General features: G+C 38.8%; 1 protein-coding gene across 2 annotated transcripts; it reads left to right on the forward strand.

Moving 5' to 3' along the window:
• Positions 1-679: 679 nt before the first annotated feature.
• On the forward strand, positions 680-3,544 carry LOC149768523 (NAP1-related protein 2-like). Of its 2 annotated transcripts, none has more exons than XM_089930480.1 (8): positions 680-824; positions 987-1,058; positions 1,167-1,280; positions 1,367-1,428; positions 1,995-2,055; positions 2,328-2,384; positions 2,510-2,554; positions 3,122-3,544. In XM_089930480.1, the coding sequence occupies exons 1-8, from the start codon at positions 792-794 to the stop codon at positions 3,188-3,190; spliced, it is 513 nt and encodes a 170-aa protein (XP_089786606.1). In that variant the 5' UTR covers positions 680-791; the 3' UTR covers positions 3,191-3,544. The 2 variants fall into 2 exon arrangements, with proteins under 2 accessions (XP_089786606.1, XP_089786604.1); XM_089930478.1 differs by having other exon boundaries at positions 683-824; positions 3,119-3,544.
• The last annotated feature ends 14,487 nt before the right edge of the window (positions 3,545-18,031 follow it).

Consider the following 18,031-nt stretch of genomic DNA (forward strand, 5'->3'; position numbering starts at 1 on the left):
TAAAAAGCGTCGGCAAAAGACGACGCTAAAAAGCGTCGGTGCAGTCTTGGACCTAAGACGACGCTACAAAGCGTCGTCGGAAGCCAACGCACCTACATCCCAACCCTCTTCTGACCATCCCTCCTCCCTCCTCCCTCCTCTCTCCGGGTTTCCGATTTCCCGGCCACCGCCCTCCTCTCTCTATTTAACTAGTAGTATTACCCACATCTCTCTCGCCCTCCTCGTCTTCTCTCTCTCTCTAACCCATCAACGGTGCCTTCTCATCATCATCAACCCCCCTCCCTAACCCCCTCCGGATTCAAGAAGCAGAGGCTCCGGCGATGATGTCTTCGCCCGCCTCTTCGCCGCCTCCTTGGATCCCGACTTCGCCCCTCTCTCCCCCGAACCGCGGATCCTCAAGTCCCGCCTCGTCGCCGGCGAGACCCTCTACGGCCTCTTCCTCCTGCGCTCCTCCCCGACCCTCGCCGAGATCGCCGGCCTCGCCGGCTACGAATACGTGGTCGTCGACATGGAGCACGGCTCTGGCGGCATCGCCGAGGCCCTCCCTTGCCTCCGCGCCCTCGCCGCCGCCCGCACCCCAGCCATCCTCCGCCGAGGCCCTCCCCTGCATTATCCCATCATTTATTTATTTATAATTGCATTACATTTATTATCACTGTTTTTACTTCCAGATTTGATAGAAGATGGTGTTTGTATGGTAAAAAAGATTATGCAGCAAGTGCCAGGTGGTATGGTGGATTCTTGATTAGATTTGTAGAAGAGCTTGCAGTTTCGGATGGAATAACATTTACATGAAAATTAGGCATGTTTGGTGGAAGAGAATGGTATATTATCTGATGTCTAGGACCTTTGTCAGCTTCTTCTGGATTAGAGATATCATTCTAGGACCTTTGTCAGCTTCTTCTGGATTTATCTGATGTCTGGTATTACTTGGAACCCATAATAGATTTCCAGGTGCTTGTGTTAATAATGTTCCTTTGATGCAGATTTTCAAGTATTTGGTTTCACTAGATGTTGAAGATTGTCAGGATTTAAAGTCAGGCTACTCCATTATATTTGTGAGTTGTTGTTTATTTTTGACGAAATAGCCATTCTGTTGCTATGAATAAGTATATTCTTGCGATTTATTATCTTTAATCAATTGACTGGGTGTTTGTAATGTATAGAACTTCTCTCCTAACCCATATTTTGAAGACACAAAGCTTGTGAAGACTTATTCCTTCACTGAGGAAGGAGTGGCTAATATAACTGGTACGACTATCAAGTGGAAGGAGGGTATGGTAAGGTTATTATCTTATGCGGTAATCATTGATAATTTTCTGAGTCAGGTATTAGTTCTAATGTTTGTTTCTCATAATATCTGTAGGAGATTGCCAATGGTAATGGTCATGAGAAGAAGGGAGGCAAGCGACCTTTTACTGAGGAAAGGTTGGCTTTAGTACCATGTAATCTTGTTTTATAGGCAATAGCTGGATATCTAACTGATTTTGTCACATTGAGTATCTGATAATTTATGATAATTCTGCTGTTGTTGCTTTCAATATTAGGATTATTCATATTTATGTATATCATATGCGTATTCTTTCCAAGTAGATCGCCGTTCACATTTCCCTCCTAGTTCTTCTTAGAAGACCAGGAATCTTATTTTTGCAAAGGCCTCCTCTAGTCCTGCACATGCCCACTGATTTCTGTCACTTGCGTGCCACTTCATCCTTAATTGGTGCAAGTTCTACACCTCTTCTGGCATAACTGTCCCACTTCTTATCCTTCCATATTTTACCACACATGTTATTCAATATTCTCATTTCTACCACATGCATCAGTCTGTGCATATAGAAAGATTGAAGATAATTCTGATAAACTTCTTTGTCGAATATGGTGTTGTATCATGGTAGATTATATCCGGGGAATAGTGTTCAGTATTATTATTGGTTGCATGATACTTGGATGCATGAATTCTTTTCTCATTCTTTATTTTTATTTTTTTGATGCAGTTTCTTTAGTTGGTTTGGTGAAACTCAACAGAAAAATTTCTCAGATGGTGTAACAGATGAGGTAATCATTCAGAGTTAAATTGGGAAGACTGATTATCGTGGACGACTGCACATTTTTCAAATCAATTTTTCTGTTTATTCTTCTGGTATCAATGAAACTCATATGACAACATGATTTTGTTGTTTTTATCTTTTTTAATCTTCCTATTTTATGAATTCTGCTAACTTGTATGCAGATTCCTGTTTTTGGTTTTTGAATTGAATTAAACGTTCAGCTTCTTTTCCTGTACATTTTTTCTGTCTGTTGATGTACTCCACAACAAATTGATGCAGGTGGCAGAGATAATCAAGGAAGATTTATGGCCCAACCCTTTGAAGTATTTTAATAATGCAAGTTTTCTACCTTCTGTCCTTTCCTCCTTTACTTTTGCCAAATATCAATTTTTCTTCTCACTGAACATCGGTTCCAAGTTTTCCTAAGACTCCTGTGTACTTTAAATATTATGATGATGCAGGAGGCTGATGAAGAGGACTTTGATGGAGATGAAGATGATGAAGAGGTAAATGCCTCGCTTGTTTTGAGTTTTAAACAATGCTAGCAGATAAATAAATTTCAAATGGGCTAGTTTTAATTATTGTATGCACTGCAATTGTAATGTAGCAGATATTTGTTAGTTACTTTTGGCCATGCAAAATATGTGTAGGATCCTTGATTTGTCAAACTTCTGCCCTCAGTTGTACCATGTTTCGTTTGATTTTTTTTCTTCTGTGCCCTGTCTTTTGCTTAAGAACAGCTCAGATTTTGTGTTCATTTTAAAAATTTGATATAAAAAATCAGCCAGAAAAGATGTACGATAATGCTGTTCTGTTCTGATATGAAAATTTGATATAAAAAATCAGCCAGAAAAGATGTACCAAAAGATATTAGTTTTATATGCTTGATCTGTTTCTTATCTGCTGTGTACCGTGCGATATATTCCTATTTTCCTTCATGAGGACTCATGTTACCAAAAGATATTAGTTTTATTTGCTTAATCTGTTTCTTCTCTGCTGTGTACTGTGCAGCATTTTTATTTGCACACGCTAATAAACTCTGCCCGACCAATTATGCTGTTTTTTGTCAGAAGGGATCTGAAGATGATGAGGATGGTGAGCAAGATGATGACGAAGAGGACGATGATGAGGATGATAGTTAGTCTCTTCTCGCAGCTTCTTTCGTTTGGGCTTCCACAACTTGGCTGTGGCGAGTGCCACTGCCAGGCATGCTCATGGCTATGGAAGGTCTTGATTTTGAGGGGGGCGGCTTCTAATCTTGCTTCAAGCTCCGTAGCTGTCAATTTTTTTTGTACTTTGTCTTTCATGACCCTTGCTTATAGCTGGTGGCCTGTCTAAATCTAGAAATTTATTTATCATTATGGGCGTGTCAAATGTTTGTCCTTGGACTTGAGGAATCTCGGCATGCTGTGTTCTTCAGGATCTAGGAGTTTGTATGGAGAACCGGTGCATCATTTTTTTAAAACTTCTTTAGTTATATAAATATATTACATCAATTTCATGTGGTATCTTTTCCTCTTTAAGTCTTTTTAATTGGTTCATGTGCTAAGCCTGAACCACTTGCAACTTTTGATACTTCTCTGCGCTCAGCATCACCACTTCTGTTTAGCCCGTGGCGTCTTTTGACTACGATTGGTCTTTATCGACGCTTTAAAGCGTTGGGACTCCTGTTTTTCCCGACGCTTTAAAGCGTCGGCGAAAACGCAAACTGGATTGGGCTTTATCGACGCTTTAAAGCGTCGGAAAAGCCGTTTTTGCCGACGCTTTCATTAGCGTCGGCAAATCCCTGTTTTTGCCGACGCTTTCTCTTAGCGTCGGCAAAAACCGGACCCACGCCCACCTGCCCGACGTCTGACCCACGCTTTGGGTCGCGTGGGCTGGGACTTCGCCGACGCTTATAAGCATCGGTAGAGACAAAAAAAAGCGCCGGGAGTTATTCCTTTTTTTGTAGTGAAGCAGAATATATCGCAGCATCTGATGCCGCCAAGGAAGCTGTATGGTTGCGGAAGTTCATCACCGAGCTTGGAGTGACACCCTCCATTGATGGTCCAGTGCCTGTATTTTGTGACAATACTGGGGCCATAGCTCAAGCAAGGGAACCTAAAGCACATCAGCAGACCAAGCATATTCTACGTCGCTACCACCTGGTTCGAGAGATCATCGATCGAGGTGATATTGATCTTCAGAAGATTGACACAAAAGAAAATCTGGCTGACCCATTTACCAAAATCCTCGGCATCAAAGAGTTCGACGAACACAAGTCGAAGATGGGTATTAGATACTGTGCCGATTGGCAATAGGCTAAGTGGGAGTTGTTGGGATTTGTATCCTAAATGTCAATCGTCAGCATATTGATGATTGAATTTTGTAAATGAATTGACAAATTAATAAAGTGTTATTTGGCATTATTCATCATTTCATCTTCAAATGAACTCTTATATGATGAAGTCCTTAGGACTTATGTTATGATAAAGGAGGATTTATCTTTGAGTCCTTAAACTTGTTCGCGACCAAATGATATGTTGTTACTAGGACGACAACATTATCGAGATTAGGTCGTTGTGTGACATATACGTTGGTTGTCCTCTTAACCAAGGAGTGTGGAGACACTGGTATGCCACACAAGTGAAGTGTAGAAGTACATTTCACTAAACGTGACCAATTCCAGAACGCTCTACTGTCGATAGATGTTCCGAGTGGATATGGGTATAAGTTTGGCCCTCTGACCTGAGACCGCAACCTGTGACTAGCAAGCAACTCACTGTACTTTGGTACCGGACTACCTGAATTTCTAATTCAGTGACGGAAGGTCACTGGGTGCAGTCAAGTACTTGCGTAGTTAGTTGTGAGTCAAGATGGAATTGACCCCTCCTGAAAATAGGAGATAATGTCTTGTGATTAATTTAGCAAAACCTTGGCCAGGGTAATCCTAGTGAGGAGTCACGGGATATCTAAAGTTAATCACATAATGGATGTACTAATTATAGGGTTGACAGTGAGCTCTAAGTCATCCTGGCATTAGGAGTCAAAGGGATTGAATTATACAGTAACCATAGTTCAGGGTTTTAGAATATTTGCTTCGCATATATTCGACCTATCCGGACGTCGGGTACCATTGCTAGATGGTCACATCGATTAGTGTAGAAAATTGTTCCTATACTACCGGCTTAGGTTCGAACCTATGAGGTCACACGCATAGAAGATTCCTGATTGATCAAGAAAGCTGATGAATGATTAAGAATCATTCAGGGATAATTTGGTCAATTTGATTGGCAAATTATCTTATAAAATAATTAAAGTAATTATTGAAGGATTAATTAGTAATTAAATTACTAATAAACTCAATTTGATTGAGTAATTGTGCTAAGGATGAGCCAAATTGAATTGGATTCAAGTTTGGGCTCAATCAGGGTTTTGACCTGATTGGATTAGGTCAGAACCAAAAAGGACTTAAGCTGATCAAATTAATTTTAAATTAATTTGTTCTTAATTGGGGATTGACCTAATTGAATTAGGTCCAACACAAAGTAATAATTCAATTTGATTGAGTTTGCATGAGCCAAAATTGAATTGGATTCAATTTGAGCTCAATCAGGGTCTGACCTGATTAGATTGGGTTCAACCAAATTGCTTTGTTTTAATTCGGGTTTGACCAAATTTGATTAGGTGCAACCCAAGGGGATTAGGCTCAGATGATGTGGCAATTATTGGTGACATGGAATTAGATTTCATGAATTTTAAATAAACCAAAATTATTGCATGGCACATGGACCCATTGCTTGACACATGGCGACATTGTTTGTTATTTGAATTTAAATTCAAACATTAAGCAATGTGTTAAATGATTTTAATCACTCAAACCATCAGCCAAGGTGGCGTCTGAGTTTTTGAATGGATTAAATTCAAATTTTAAGAGGTGATTTCGAAATTATGAGGTGTTTTACCTTGCCGCATGGATTTCAAATTCCTTCCCTCTTGCACATGTGTTTAAAATTTGAATTTAAATCAGATTTGGTTGAGATCTGATTTGGGTTGTTCCTATTCCTTTGCATGTGCCAACTAAAAGAGGTTTTCTGAAAATAAATTTTGAATTTTGAATGAAAATTCGGAGGCCATTAAAAGGGGTCAAACATGGGCACCAAAAACACATCCATTACAGCCTTCTTCCTCACCCGCCTCCTCCTCCTCTTCTTCTCCATTTTAGATAGGGTTTTCAGGGTGAATATCTAGAAGATTCAAGATCAGATCTGAGTCCTCTACTTCCCTTACAAACCTCATCTCTATCTGCTTCAAGACGATTAATCAAGAGTTGATTGAATCCCGGCGGGCAGATTTCAGCTTTCAAGTGTTCTGCAGCTGCTAGCACTGTTGCAGAAGAAGATCCTTTAGGACTTCGCGTGTACTTCTCGTAGAGGCCATTCGTGTGCGTGGCTGCGAAGTCAAGAATCAGATTCACAACTTTCATCCATCATAAAAGGTATTAATCTAGCATTAATCATTTATTATGGTGTCAAGATCTTGGTCCAATTCCCCGAGGTTTTACCCTCTTTTGGGGCTCCTCACGGAGATATCTCCAGAATCCATTCGATGGATATTCGGAGATTAATTGGAATAGAGTTCTTAAGTTTCAGATCTGATAGTTAATCATGCATAAAAGTTTTAGCATAATTGTTTAAACGATTCCGGCATAATCCTATGTGTTCTTAAGGTGCTGATTTCTAGATTTGATCTTGTAAGCATGCATGAATTAAATTATTTGATTCGGTTTTTTCGCTGCATTTTTAAAACTTAAAAAGAACTACGTATGGCTTGATCCCCCTTATGAAGGGGTACGTAGGCAACCCGATCAGGTTCAGCCATGGTTTTCAAAAAAAAAAAAAAAAATTCAGCATGCTAAATACCGAAGAACCTAGGATTCACTTTCAGTAGTATCAGAGCCAGGTTTATGTTTAAACTTTTATGTTTTAATTCTTGCAATTAAATCTGAAATCATTAACATGTTTAGATTAGATCTAAAGTGCTTTTTATGATTGATTTAATTGCTGATTATGCATGATTAAGTAGATCTGAAATTTTGGATGCATATAATGCATGTTTGTGTTAGGATTAGTAACATGAATAAATTTGAAATCATAATATTGTTTAGATTAGATCTAAATAAAGTTTATGATTCATATGATCTCTGATTTTAATGAACAAATCAGATCTGAAAATAAAAGTGAAAAAACAAATACATAAGATGTATGTTGTTTGTATTAATTCATGTTGTTATGTATATGTGATGCATGAACATAAAACATAATGACTTAAACATGAATTAAATCTGATTACATGTGATTAATTACAAAAACTCAGATCTGAAAATGTGTTTTAAGAACTGAAAGATTGTAATTAATATGTAATTAAAAAGAAATATGCAATGATCAAAACTTTCATAAGTCTAAACTTAATTGAGAATTAAGTGTTATGAAATAGAATTGTAACTCAATTAATTGACATTGCATAATTCTTTGGGCATATGGGTTAGCTTGAATCAAGTTCTTAGGATTGGGTTAGACCTAAGGTTAGAATCAAACATGGTCTAATTAGAGTTAATTGATCAAATCTAATTAAGTAGTAACTAGATTAGGTCAAGGAAACTCTAGGTTAAATACAATAGTTGTAGATTGATCAATTCCATGTCTTTGATTAGACCAAGATGGAACTTGATTTAGGCTCAGAGGTGTAGCCCGAGTCATTTGAGTAATCAAATCGAAATTGATTAACCAGTCGGTGTCTAAGGTAAGTTTGGCAGTTTTGACCGGTGGTTTTTAATTGGGAGCTACTTGCACTGATTCGTCTTTGTCGAGTTAATGGCATATCCCTTCCACCGATCTCACTTACCTGGCCGACATGGTCAATCACATTTTGATTGGATCACTTAATGATTCGAGTTAGCCCATGCCTTAAGGAAAATCAGTATGACTTGGTGAATTCAGTGGGAGAAATTAGACTAACTGGATCTTCTCATCTATCCTAATTATGAAATCCTCTAAAATTATTAGGTCCTTAAAATGAAATGGTTATGGAGATAACTAGGTCATAGCCTCCCATTAAGCTGGGTGATAATGGGTCCAATGTTTTGATAATTATTGGAGGCGCCACACGCCTGATACTTATCAAGCATTGGAATTGTCATTCAATATATGATGAGTTAAGTGTACCTTCAATAGGCGGTCAGGTGAGCTGAGCCACACTCGGGCTTAGTCGTCTATTAGTTGATTAGACTTAACCCTATCATTTAATGGTTGGACCTGACTAGGGTATTCGGTGGAGGCGCCACACGCCTGCCGGAAAACCTAGGGCAAAATCATCACTAGAAGTTGCTTGGTGAAGCAATTGGTTAAGAACCTACCAATAGGTGCATATGGGTTGGCCGAGCCACACTCGGGCCTATATGGGATCTATTGGGTTCTAGTGCCCACTAAAGAATTAGGAGTAATTTTTCGAATTAGAGGTAGAGGCTACCAATTTGTATAAAATAGTGGGAATATCTTTAGACTAAAGTCCAAGTCTACTGTGTTTAGTCAATTCATATACCAATAGCCAAATTTTCTTTTTATACAGAAATGGCCACTAATTTATCACTTCGCTCATTGTTGGACAATGACAAGTTGACTGGTCCAAATTTCAATAATTGGCATAAGAAACTGAAAATAGTGCTAGAGCATGAGAGGATCCTTTATGTGATAACGGATCAAGCACCTGAGCAGCCCGCTGCTAATGCATCAAGATCGGCCAGAGACACTTATCAGAAGTGGCTCAGTGACCGGATCACTGTTCGATGCATCATGTTGGCAGCAATGAGTGATGAGTTTAGTAGGCGTTTTGAGAATACGCAGCCGGAAGATATCATTCAAGTGTTGAATGAATCATTCGGCGTTCCTGACGACGTTGAGAGGCACAAAACTAGTTGTGCCATCTTCAGCGCCCGAATGAAAGATGTGACCTCGGTAACTGATCATGTACTGTACATGATTGAGTTGATCGAGCGTCTAAGCTCTCTTGGCTTTCCCCTTCATGATCAATTGGGGAAGGATGCCATACTAAACTCATTGCCTGGATCATACCGTCCTTTTCTCACTCATTTTCGTATGACGAAACCTGTAGTGAATTATCACCAATTGTTGGGGTTACTGCAGACGTTTGAGAATGATCACCAACTTCTTAAGAAGACGGTGAATTTAGTGGGAGGTTCATCCAAGGGTCGCTCCTTTAAGAAAGGGAAAAAAAAAAATAAAATCCAAAAGAAACAGGTGCACCATGCTCAGCCTAGTCAGAAAAAGAATAAAAAGGCTGATCAGAGCAAGGCGGAGTGCTTCTTCTGCAAGAAGCAAGGACATTGGAAGAGGAACTGTCCTCTTTACATTGCATCCCTCGATCCGAACCGGCCTAAGAAAAGTGGGCAATCAGTTGCCAATCAAGGTACTTATATGATAACACCTTGCAATTTTTCTATTTGTGATAATTCGACCTGGGTATTGGATACCGGTAGTCCTTTTAATATTTGCAATTCGTTGTAGGGGCTACAAGTCAGTAAGAGGTTTGAAGAAGGAGAAAGGTTCCTGAATGTTGGAGATGGAAGACCAGTTCCAGTTCTAGCTTTAGAAATTCTTAAACTTGAATTCAGCTCTCATGTAAATGTCCTTAGTGATTGTCACTATTGTCCAAGTTTTCTATTGAATATCATTTCTGTAGGCCTTTTGGCCAAAAATGGTTATGAAATATCAATAAAAAAGGATTATTGCAATGTCATTTGGAATGGTGTTGTTGTAATGAATGGAATTCTGAGTAATGGCATTTACATTTTGTCACAGCCTGTTCATGTAATGTATAAATCCAATAAGCGCCCTAGAATAGATAATGTCACGGATGTCTACCTTTGGCATCATAGGCTAGGTCATATTAACAAGAATAGGATGAACAGGTTAAGTAAAGAGGGAATCCTTGATGTTAATGATTGTGAATCATTGACAACCTGTGAATCATGTCTTCTTGGTAAAATGACCAAATCACCTTTTACCGGAAAAGGTGAACGAGCCAGTGATTTATTGACCCTTGTACATTCTGATGTATGTGGGCCAATGAGCACAGATGCTAGAGGTGGATATTCATATTTCATTACGTTTACAGACGACCTTTCTAGGTATGGTTATGTCTATTTAATGAGACATAAATCTGAATCATTTGAAATGTTCAAATTATATCGTAATGAAGTAGAAAAACAAACTGGAAAGAGTATTAAAACTCTTCGATCAGATCGAGGAGGTGAATACCTCTCCAGTGAATTTTTGACATATCTAGGAGAAAATGGGATTCTCTCCCAATGGACTCCTCCTGGTACACCACAATATAATGGTGTGTCAGAAAAGAGAAATCGAACTCTGTTAGACATGGTTCGATCCATGATGGGGTTTGCTAATCTGCCCATATCCTTTTGGGGATATGCTCTTGAGTCAGCCTGCTATATTCTAAATAAGGTTCCAAGTAAGTCTGTAAATAAAACACCACATGAGATGTGGACTGGACGTAAGCCGATGCTCTCTCACCTTAGGATTTGGGGGTGTTCGGCGTACGTCAAACGTTTGAAGACAGACAAACTTGAACCCAAGTCTGACAAATGTTTCTTTGTTGGTTACCCTAAAGAAACTAAAGGATATTACTTCTACTTTGCTGAAGAACAAAAGTTGTTCGTAAGCAATAGAGCAATTTTCTTAGAAAAGGAATTCCTTGGTGAAGGAACAAATAGCTCTAATGTTGAGCTTAGAGAAGTTCAACATGTAGAAGATCCGACACCATCTACTGAACCAGTTGAGTCGGATTTGATTAGATCAGATCCAGAACCCATATTAGATGCACCATTAAGGCGATCGGGTAGAGTACCACGTCAGCCGGACAGATACTACGGTTTCTTGGTCCGGGATGGGGATCCTATCGAACTTGATGAAAACGATGAGGATCCGATCACATATATGGATGCAATGTAGAGGTATGACTCTGATAAATGGCTTGGAGCCATGCAATCCGAAATGGAATCCATGAAGGTCAATGATGTTTGGACATTAGTTGACCCACCCGAAGGAATTAAATCCATAGGGTGTAAGTGGATATTCAAAAGGAAACGGGGCGCAGACGGAAAGGTAGAGACCTATAAAGCCCGTCTGGTTGCTAAGGGTTATCGTCAACGTTATGGTATTGACTATGACGAGACGTTTTCTCCTGTGGCAATGCTCAAGTCCATTCGGATTGTGCTTGCGATAGCAGCACATTTAGACTATGAAATCTGGCAAATGGATGTAAAGACCGCATTTCTAAATGGAGATTTAGAAGAGGAAGTGTATATGATACAACCTGAAGGTTTTACATCTGCAGATGAGTCTAAAGTGTGCAAGCTTCAAAAATCCATTTATGGATTAAAGCAAGCTTCACGGAGTTGGAATATACGTTTTGATAAGGTAATCAAAACATATGGCTTCATTAAGAATGAAGAGGAACCTTGCATTTATAAATGGGCAAATGATTCAGTTATTATATTCCTTATTTTGTATGTGGATGACATTCTTTTAATCGGAAATGACATTCCTGCATTACAAGGAATAAAGGTTTGGCTATCATCTCAATTTGCCATGAAAGATTTGGTAGAAGCATCTTACATCCTAGGGATGAAGATCTATAGAGATAGATCTAGAAGATTGCTTGGATTATCCCAATCCACATACATTGATACTATACTGAAGAGGTTCAGTATGATTAATTCCAAGAAAGGCTATCTTCCGATGGGCCATGGAATTAACCTCTCTAAAAGAGATTGTCCGACAACCCCTCAAGAAAGAGAGAGTATGGATAGAATTCCATATGCTTCGGTAGTGGGATCTATAATGTATGCCATGACATGTACTAGACCAGACGTGGCATACTCACTAGGAGTAGTGAGCAGATACCAGTCTGATCCAGGTAGCAACCACTGGAAGGTTGTAAAAACCATCCTTAAGTATTTGAGAAATACTAAAGATCAGTGGCTTGTCTATGGTGATTCTGACTTAAAACTTGAGGGATATACTGATTCAAGTTTTCAGTCAGATCAAGATGATAGCAAGAGCGTGTCAGGATATATCTTCACTGTTAAGGGTGGGGCCATCTGCTGGAAGAGTTCCAAGCAGCATATAGTGGCAGATTCTACATGTGAAGCAGAATATATCGCAGCATCTGATGCCGCCAAGGAAGCTGTATGGTTGCGGAAGTTCATCACCGAGCTTGGAGTGACACCCTCCATTGATGGTCCAGTGCCTGTATTTTGTGACAATACTGGGGCCATAGCTCAAGCAAGGGAACCTAAAGCACATCAGCGGACCAAGCATATTCTACGTCGCTACCACCTGGTTCGAGAGATCATCGATCGATGTGATATTGATCTTCAGAAGATTGACACAAAAGAAAATCTGGCTGACCCATTTACCAAAGTCCTCGGCATCAAAGAGTTCGACGAACACAAGTCGAAGATGGGTATTAGATACTGTGCCGATTGGCAATAGGCTAAGTGGGAGTTGTTGGGATTTGTATCCTAAATGTCAATCGTCAGCATATTGATGATTGAATTTTGTAAATGAATTGACAAATTAATAAAGTGTTATTTGGCATTATTCATCATTTCATCTTCAAATGAACTCTTATATGATGAAGTCCTTAGGACTTATGTTATGATAAAGGAGGATTTATCTTTGAGTCCTTAAACTTGTTCGCGACCAAATGATATGTTGTTACTAGGACGACAACATTATCGAGATTAGGTCGTTGTGTGACATATACGTTGGTTGTCCTCTTAACCAAGGAGTGTGGAGACACTGGTATGCCACACAAGTGAAGTGTAGAAGTACATTTCACTAAACGTGACCAATTCCGGAACGCTCTACTGTCGAGAGATGTTCCGAGTGCATATGGGTATAAGTTTGGCCCTCTGACCTGAGACCGCAACCTGTGACTAGCAAGCAACTCACTGTACTTTGGTACCGGACTACCTGAATTTCTAATTCAGTGACGGAAGGTCACTGGGTGTAGTCAAGTACTTGCGTAGTCAGTTGTGAGTCAAGATGGAATTGACCCCTCCTGAAAACAGGAGATAATGTCTTGTGATTAATTTAGCAAAACCTTGGCCAGGGTAATCCTAGTGAGGAGTCACGGAATATCTAAAGTTAATCACATAATGGATGTACTAATTATAGGGTTGACAGTGAGCTCTAAGTCATCATGGCATTAGGAGTCAAAGGGATTGAATTATACAGTAACCATAGTTCAGGGTTCTAGAATATTTGCTTCCTATCCGGACGTCGGGTACCATTGCTAGATGGTCACATCGATTAGTGTAGAAAATTGTTCCTATACTACCGGCTTAGGTTCGAACCTATGAGGTCACATGCATAGAAGATTCCTGATTGATCAAGAAAGTTGATGAATGCTTAAGAATCATTTAGGGGTAATTTGGTCAATTTGATTGGCAAATTATCTTATAAAATAATTAAAGTAATTATTGAAGGATTAATTAGTAATTAAATTACTAATAAACTCAATTTGATTGAGTAATTGTGCTAAGGATGAGCCAAATTGAATTGGATTCAAGTTTGGGCTCAATCAGGGTTTTGACCTGATTGGATTAGGTCAGAACCAAAAAGGACTTAAGCTGATCAAATTAATTTTAAATTAATTTGTTCTTAATTGGGGATTGACCTAATTGAATTAGGTCCAACACAAAGTAATAATTCAATTTGATTGAGTTTGCATGAGCCAAAATTGAATTGGATTCAATTTGAGCTCAATCAGGGTCTGACCTGATTAGATTGGGTTCAACCAAATTGCTTTGTTTTAATTCGGGTTTGACCAAATTTGATTAGGTGCAACCCAAGGGGATTAGGCTCAGATGATGTGGCAATTATTGGTGACATGGAATTGGATTTCTTGAATTTTAAATAAACCAAAATTATTGCATGGCACATGGACCCATTGCTTGACACATGGCGACATTGTTTGTTATTTGAATTTAAATTCAAACATTAAGCAATGTGTTAAATGATTTTAATCACTCAAACCATCAGCCAAGGTGGTGTCTGAGTTTTTGAATAGATTAAATTCGAATTTCAAGAGGTGATTTCGAAATTATGAAGTGTTTTACCTTGCCGCATGGATTTCAAATTCCTTCCCTCTTGCACATGTGTTTAAAATTTGAATTTAAATCAGATTTGGTTGAGATCTGATTTGGGTTGTTCCTATTTCTTTGCATGTGCCAACTAAAAGAGGTTTTCTAAAAATAAATTTTGAATTTTGAATGAAAATTCGGAGGCCATTAAAAGGGATCAAACATGGGCACCAAAAACACATCCATTACAGCCTTCTTCCTCACCCGCCTCCTCCTCCTCTTCTTCTCCATTTTAGATAGGGTTTTCAGGGTGAATATCTAGAAGATTCAAGATCAGATCTGAGTCCTCTACTTTTCTTACAAACCTCATCTCTATCTGCTTCAAGACGATTGATCAAGAGTTGATTGAATCCCGGCGGGCAGATTTCAGCTTTCAAGTGTTCTGCAGCTGCTAGCACTGTTGCGGAAGAAGATCCTTCAGGACTTCGCGTGTACTTCTCGTAGAGGCCATTCGTGTGCGTGGCTGCGAAGTCAAGAATCAGATTCACAACTTTCATCCATCATAAAAGGTATTAATCTAGCATTAATCATTTATTATGGTGTCAAGGTCAAGGTCCAATTTCCTGAGGTTTTACCCTCTTTTGGGGCTCCTCACGGAGATATCTCCAGAATCCATTCGATGGATATTCGGAGATTAATTGGAATAGAGTTCTTAAGTTTCAGATCTGATAGTTAATCATGCATAAAAGTTTTAGCATAATTGCTTAAACGATTCCGGCATAATCCTATGTGTTCTTAAGGTGCTGATTTCTAGATTTGATCTTGTAAGCATGCATGAATTAAATTGTTTGATTCGGTTTTTCTGCTGCGTTTTTAAAACTTAAAAAGAACTACGTATGGCTTGATCCCCCTTATGAAGGGGTACGTAGGCAACCCGATCAGGTTCAGCCATGGTTTTCAAAAAAAAAAAAAAAATTCAGCATGCTAAACACCGAAGAACCTAGGATTCACTTTCAGTGGTATCAGAGCCAGGTTTATGTTTAAACTTTTATGTTTTAATTCTTGCAATTAAATCTGAAATCATTAACATATTTAGATTAGATCTAAAGTGCTTTTTATGATTGATTTAATTGCTGATTATGCATGATTAAGTAGATCTGAAATTTGGATGCATATAATGCATGTTTGTGTTAGGATTAGTAACATGAATAAATCTGAAATCATAATATTGTTTAGATTAGATCTAAATAAAGTTTATGATTCATATGATCTCTGATTTTAATGAATAAATCAGATCTGAAAATAAAAGTAAAAAAACAAATACATAAGATGTATGTTGTTTGTATTAATTCATGTTGTTATGTATATGTGATGCATGAACATAAAACATAATGACTTAAACATGAATTAAATCTGATTACATGTGATTAATTACAAAAACTCAGATCTGAAAATGTGTTTTAAGAACTGAAAGATTGTAATTAATATGTAATTAAAAAGAAATATGCAATGATCAAAACTTTCATAAGTCTAAACTTAATTGAGAATTAAGTGTTATGAAATAGAATTGTAACTCAATTAATTGACATTGCATAATTCTTTGGGCATATGGGTTAGCTTGAATCAAGTTCTTAGGATTGGGTTAGACCTAAGGTTAGAATCAAACATGGTCTAATTAGAGTTAATTGATCAAATCTAATTAAGTAGTAACTAGATTAGGTCAAGGAAACTCTAGGTTAAATACAATAGTTGTAGATTGATCAATTCCATGTCTTTGATTAGACCAAGATGGAACTTGATTTAGGCTCAGAGGTGTAGCCCGAGTCATTTGAGTAATCAAATCGAAATTGATTAACCAGTCAGTGTCTAAGGTAAGTTTGGCAGTTTTGACCGGTGGTTTTTAATTGGGAGCTACTTGCACTGATTCGTCTTTGTCGAGTTAATGGCATATCCCTTCCACCGATCTCACTTACCTGGCCGACATGGTCAATCACATTTTGATTGGATCACTTAATGATTCGAGTTAGCCCATGCCTTAAGGAAAATCAGTATGACTGATTTAGGTGTCTCCTTAACCGGTTTGAGTCTAATCTGATTTGGTGAATTCAGTGGGAGAAATTAGACTAACCGGATCTTCTCATCTATCCTAATTATGAAATCCTCTAAAATTATTAGGTCCTTAAAATGAAATGGTTATGGAGATAACTAGGTCATAGCCTCCCATTAAGCTGGGTGATAATGGGTCCAATGTTTTGATAATTATTGGAGGCACCACACGCCTGGTACTTATCAAGCATTGGAATTGTCATTCAATATATGATGAGTTAAGTGTACCTTCAATAGGCGGTCAGGTGAGCCGAGCCACACTCGGGCTTGGTCGTCTATTAGTTGATTAGACTTAACCCTATCATTTAATGGTTGGACCTGACTAGGGTATTCGGTGGAGGCGCCACACGCCTGCCGGAAAACCTAGGGCAAAATCATCACTAGAAGTTGCTTGGTGAAGCAATTGGTTAAGAACCTACCAATAGGTGCATATGGGTTGGCCGAGCCACACTCGGGCCTATATGGGATCTATTGGGTTCTAGTGCCCACTAAAGAATTAGGAGTAATTTTTCGAATTAGAGGTAGAGGCTACCAATTTGTATAAAATAGTGGGAATATCTTTAGACTAAAGTCCAAGTCTACTGTGTTTAGTCAATTCATATACCAATAGCCAAATTTTCTTTTTATACAGAAATGGCCACTAATTTATCACTTCGCTCATTGTTGGACAATGACAAGTTGACTGGTCCAAATTTCAATAATTGGCATAGGAAACTGAAAATAGTGCTAGAGCATGAGAGGATCCTTTATGTGATAACGGATCAAGCACCTGAGCAGCCCGCTGCTAATGCATCAAGATCGGCCAGAGACACTTATCAGAAGTGGCTCAGTGACCGGATCACTGTTCGATGCATCATGTTGGCAGCAATGAGTGATGAGTTTAGTAGGCGTTTTGAGAATACGCAGCCGGAAGATATCATTCAAGTGTTGAATGAATCATTCGGCGTTCCTGACGACGTTGAGAGGCACAAAACTAGTTGTGCCATCTTCAGCGCCCGAATGAAAGATGGGACCTCGGTAACTGATCATGTACTGTACATGATTGAGTTGATCGAGCGTCTAAGCTCTCTTGGCTTTCCCCTTCATGATCAATTGGGGAAGGATGCCATACTAAACTCATTGCCTGGATCATACCATCCTTTTCTCACTCATTTTCGTATGACGAAACCTGTAGTGAATTATCACCAATTGTTGGAGTTACTACAGACGTTTGAGAATGATCACCAACTTCTTAAGAAGACGGTGAATTTAGTGGGAGGTTCATCCAAGGGTCGCTCCTTTAAGAAAGGGAAAAAGAAAAATAAAATCCAAAAGAAACAGGTGCACCATGCTCAGCCTAGTCAGAAAAAGAATAAAAAGGCTGATCAGAGCAAGGCGGAGTGCTTCTTCTGCAAGAAGCAAGGACATTGGAAGAGGAACTGTCCTCTTTATATTGCATCCCTCGATCCGAACCGGCCTAAGAAAAGTGGGCAATCAGTTGCCAATCAAGGTACTTATATGATAACACCTTGCAATTTTTCTATTTGTGATAATTCGACCTGGGTATTGGATAACGGTAGTCCTTTTAATATTTGCAATTCGTTGCAGGGGCTACAAGTCAGTAAGAGGTTTGAAGAAGGAGAAAGGTTCCTGAATGTTGGAGATGGAAGACCAGTTCCAGTTCTAGCTTTAGGAATTCTTAAACTTGAATTCAGCTCTCATGTAAATGTCC

This window comes from Phoenix dactylifera, chromosome 1, assembly GCF_051530095.1.
Source record: "Phoenix dactylifera cultivar Ajwa chromosome 1, Ajwa_hap1_PhDact_Kaust_v1.1, whole genome shotgun sequence".
NCBI lineage: Eukaryota > Viridiplantae > Streptophyta > Magnoliopsida > Arecales > Arecaceae > Phoenix > Phoenix dactylifera.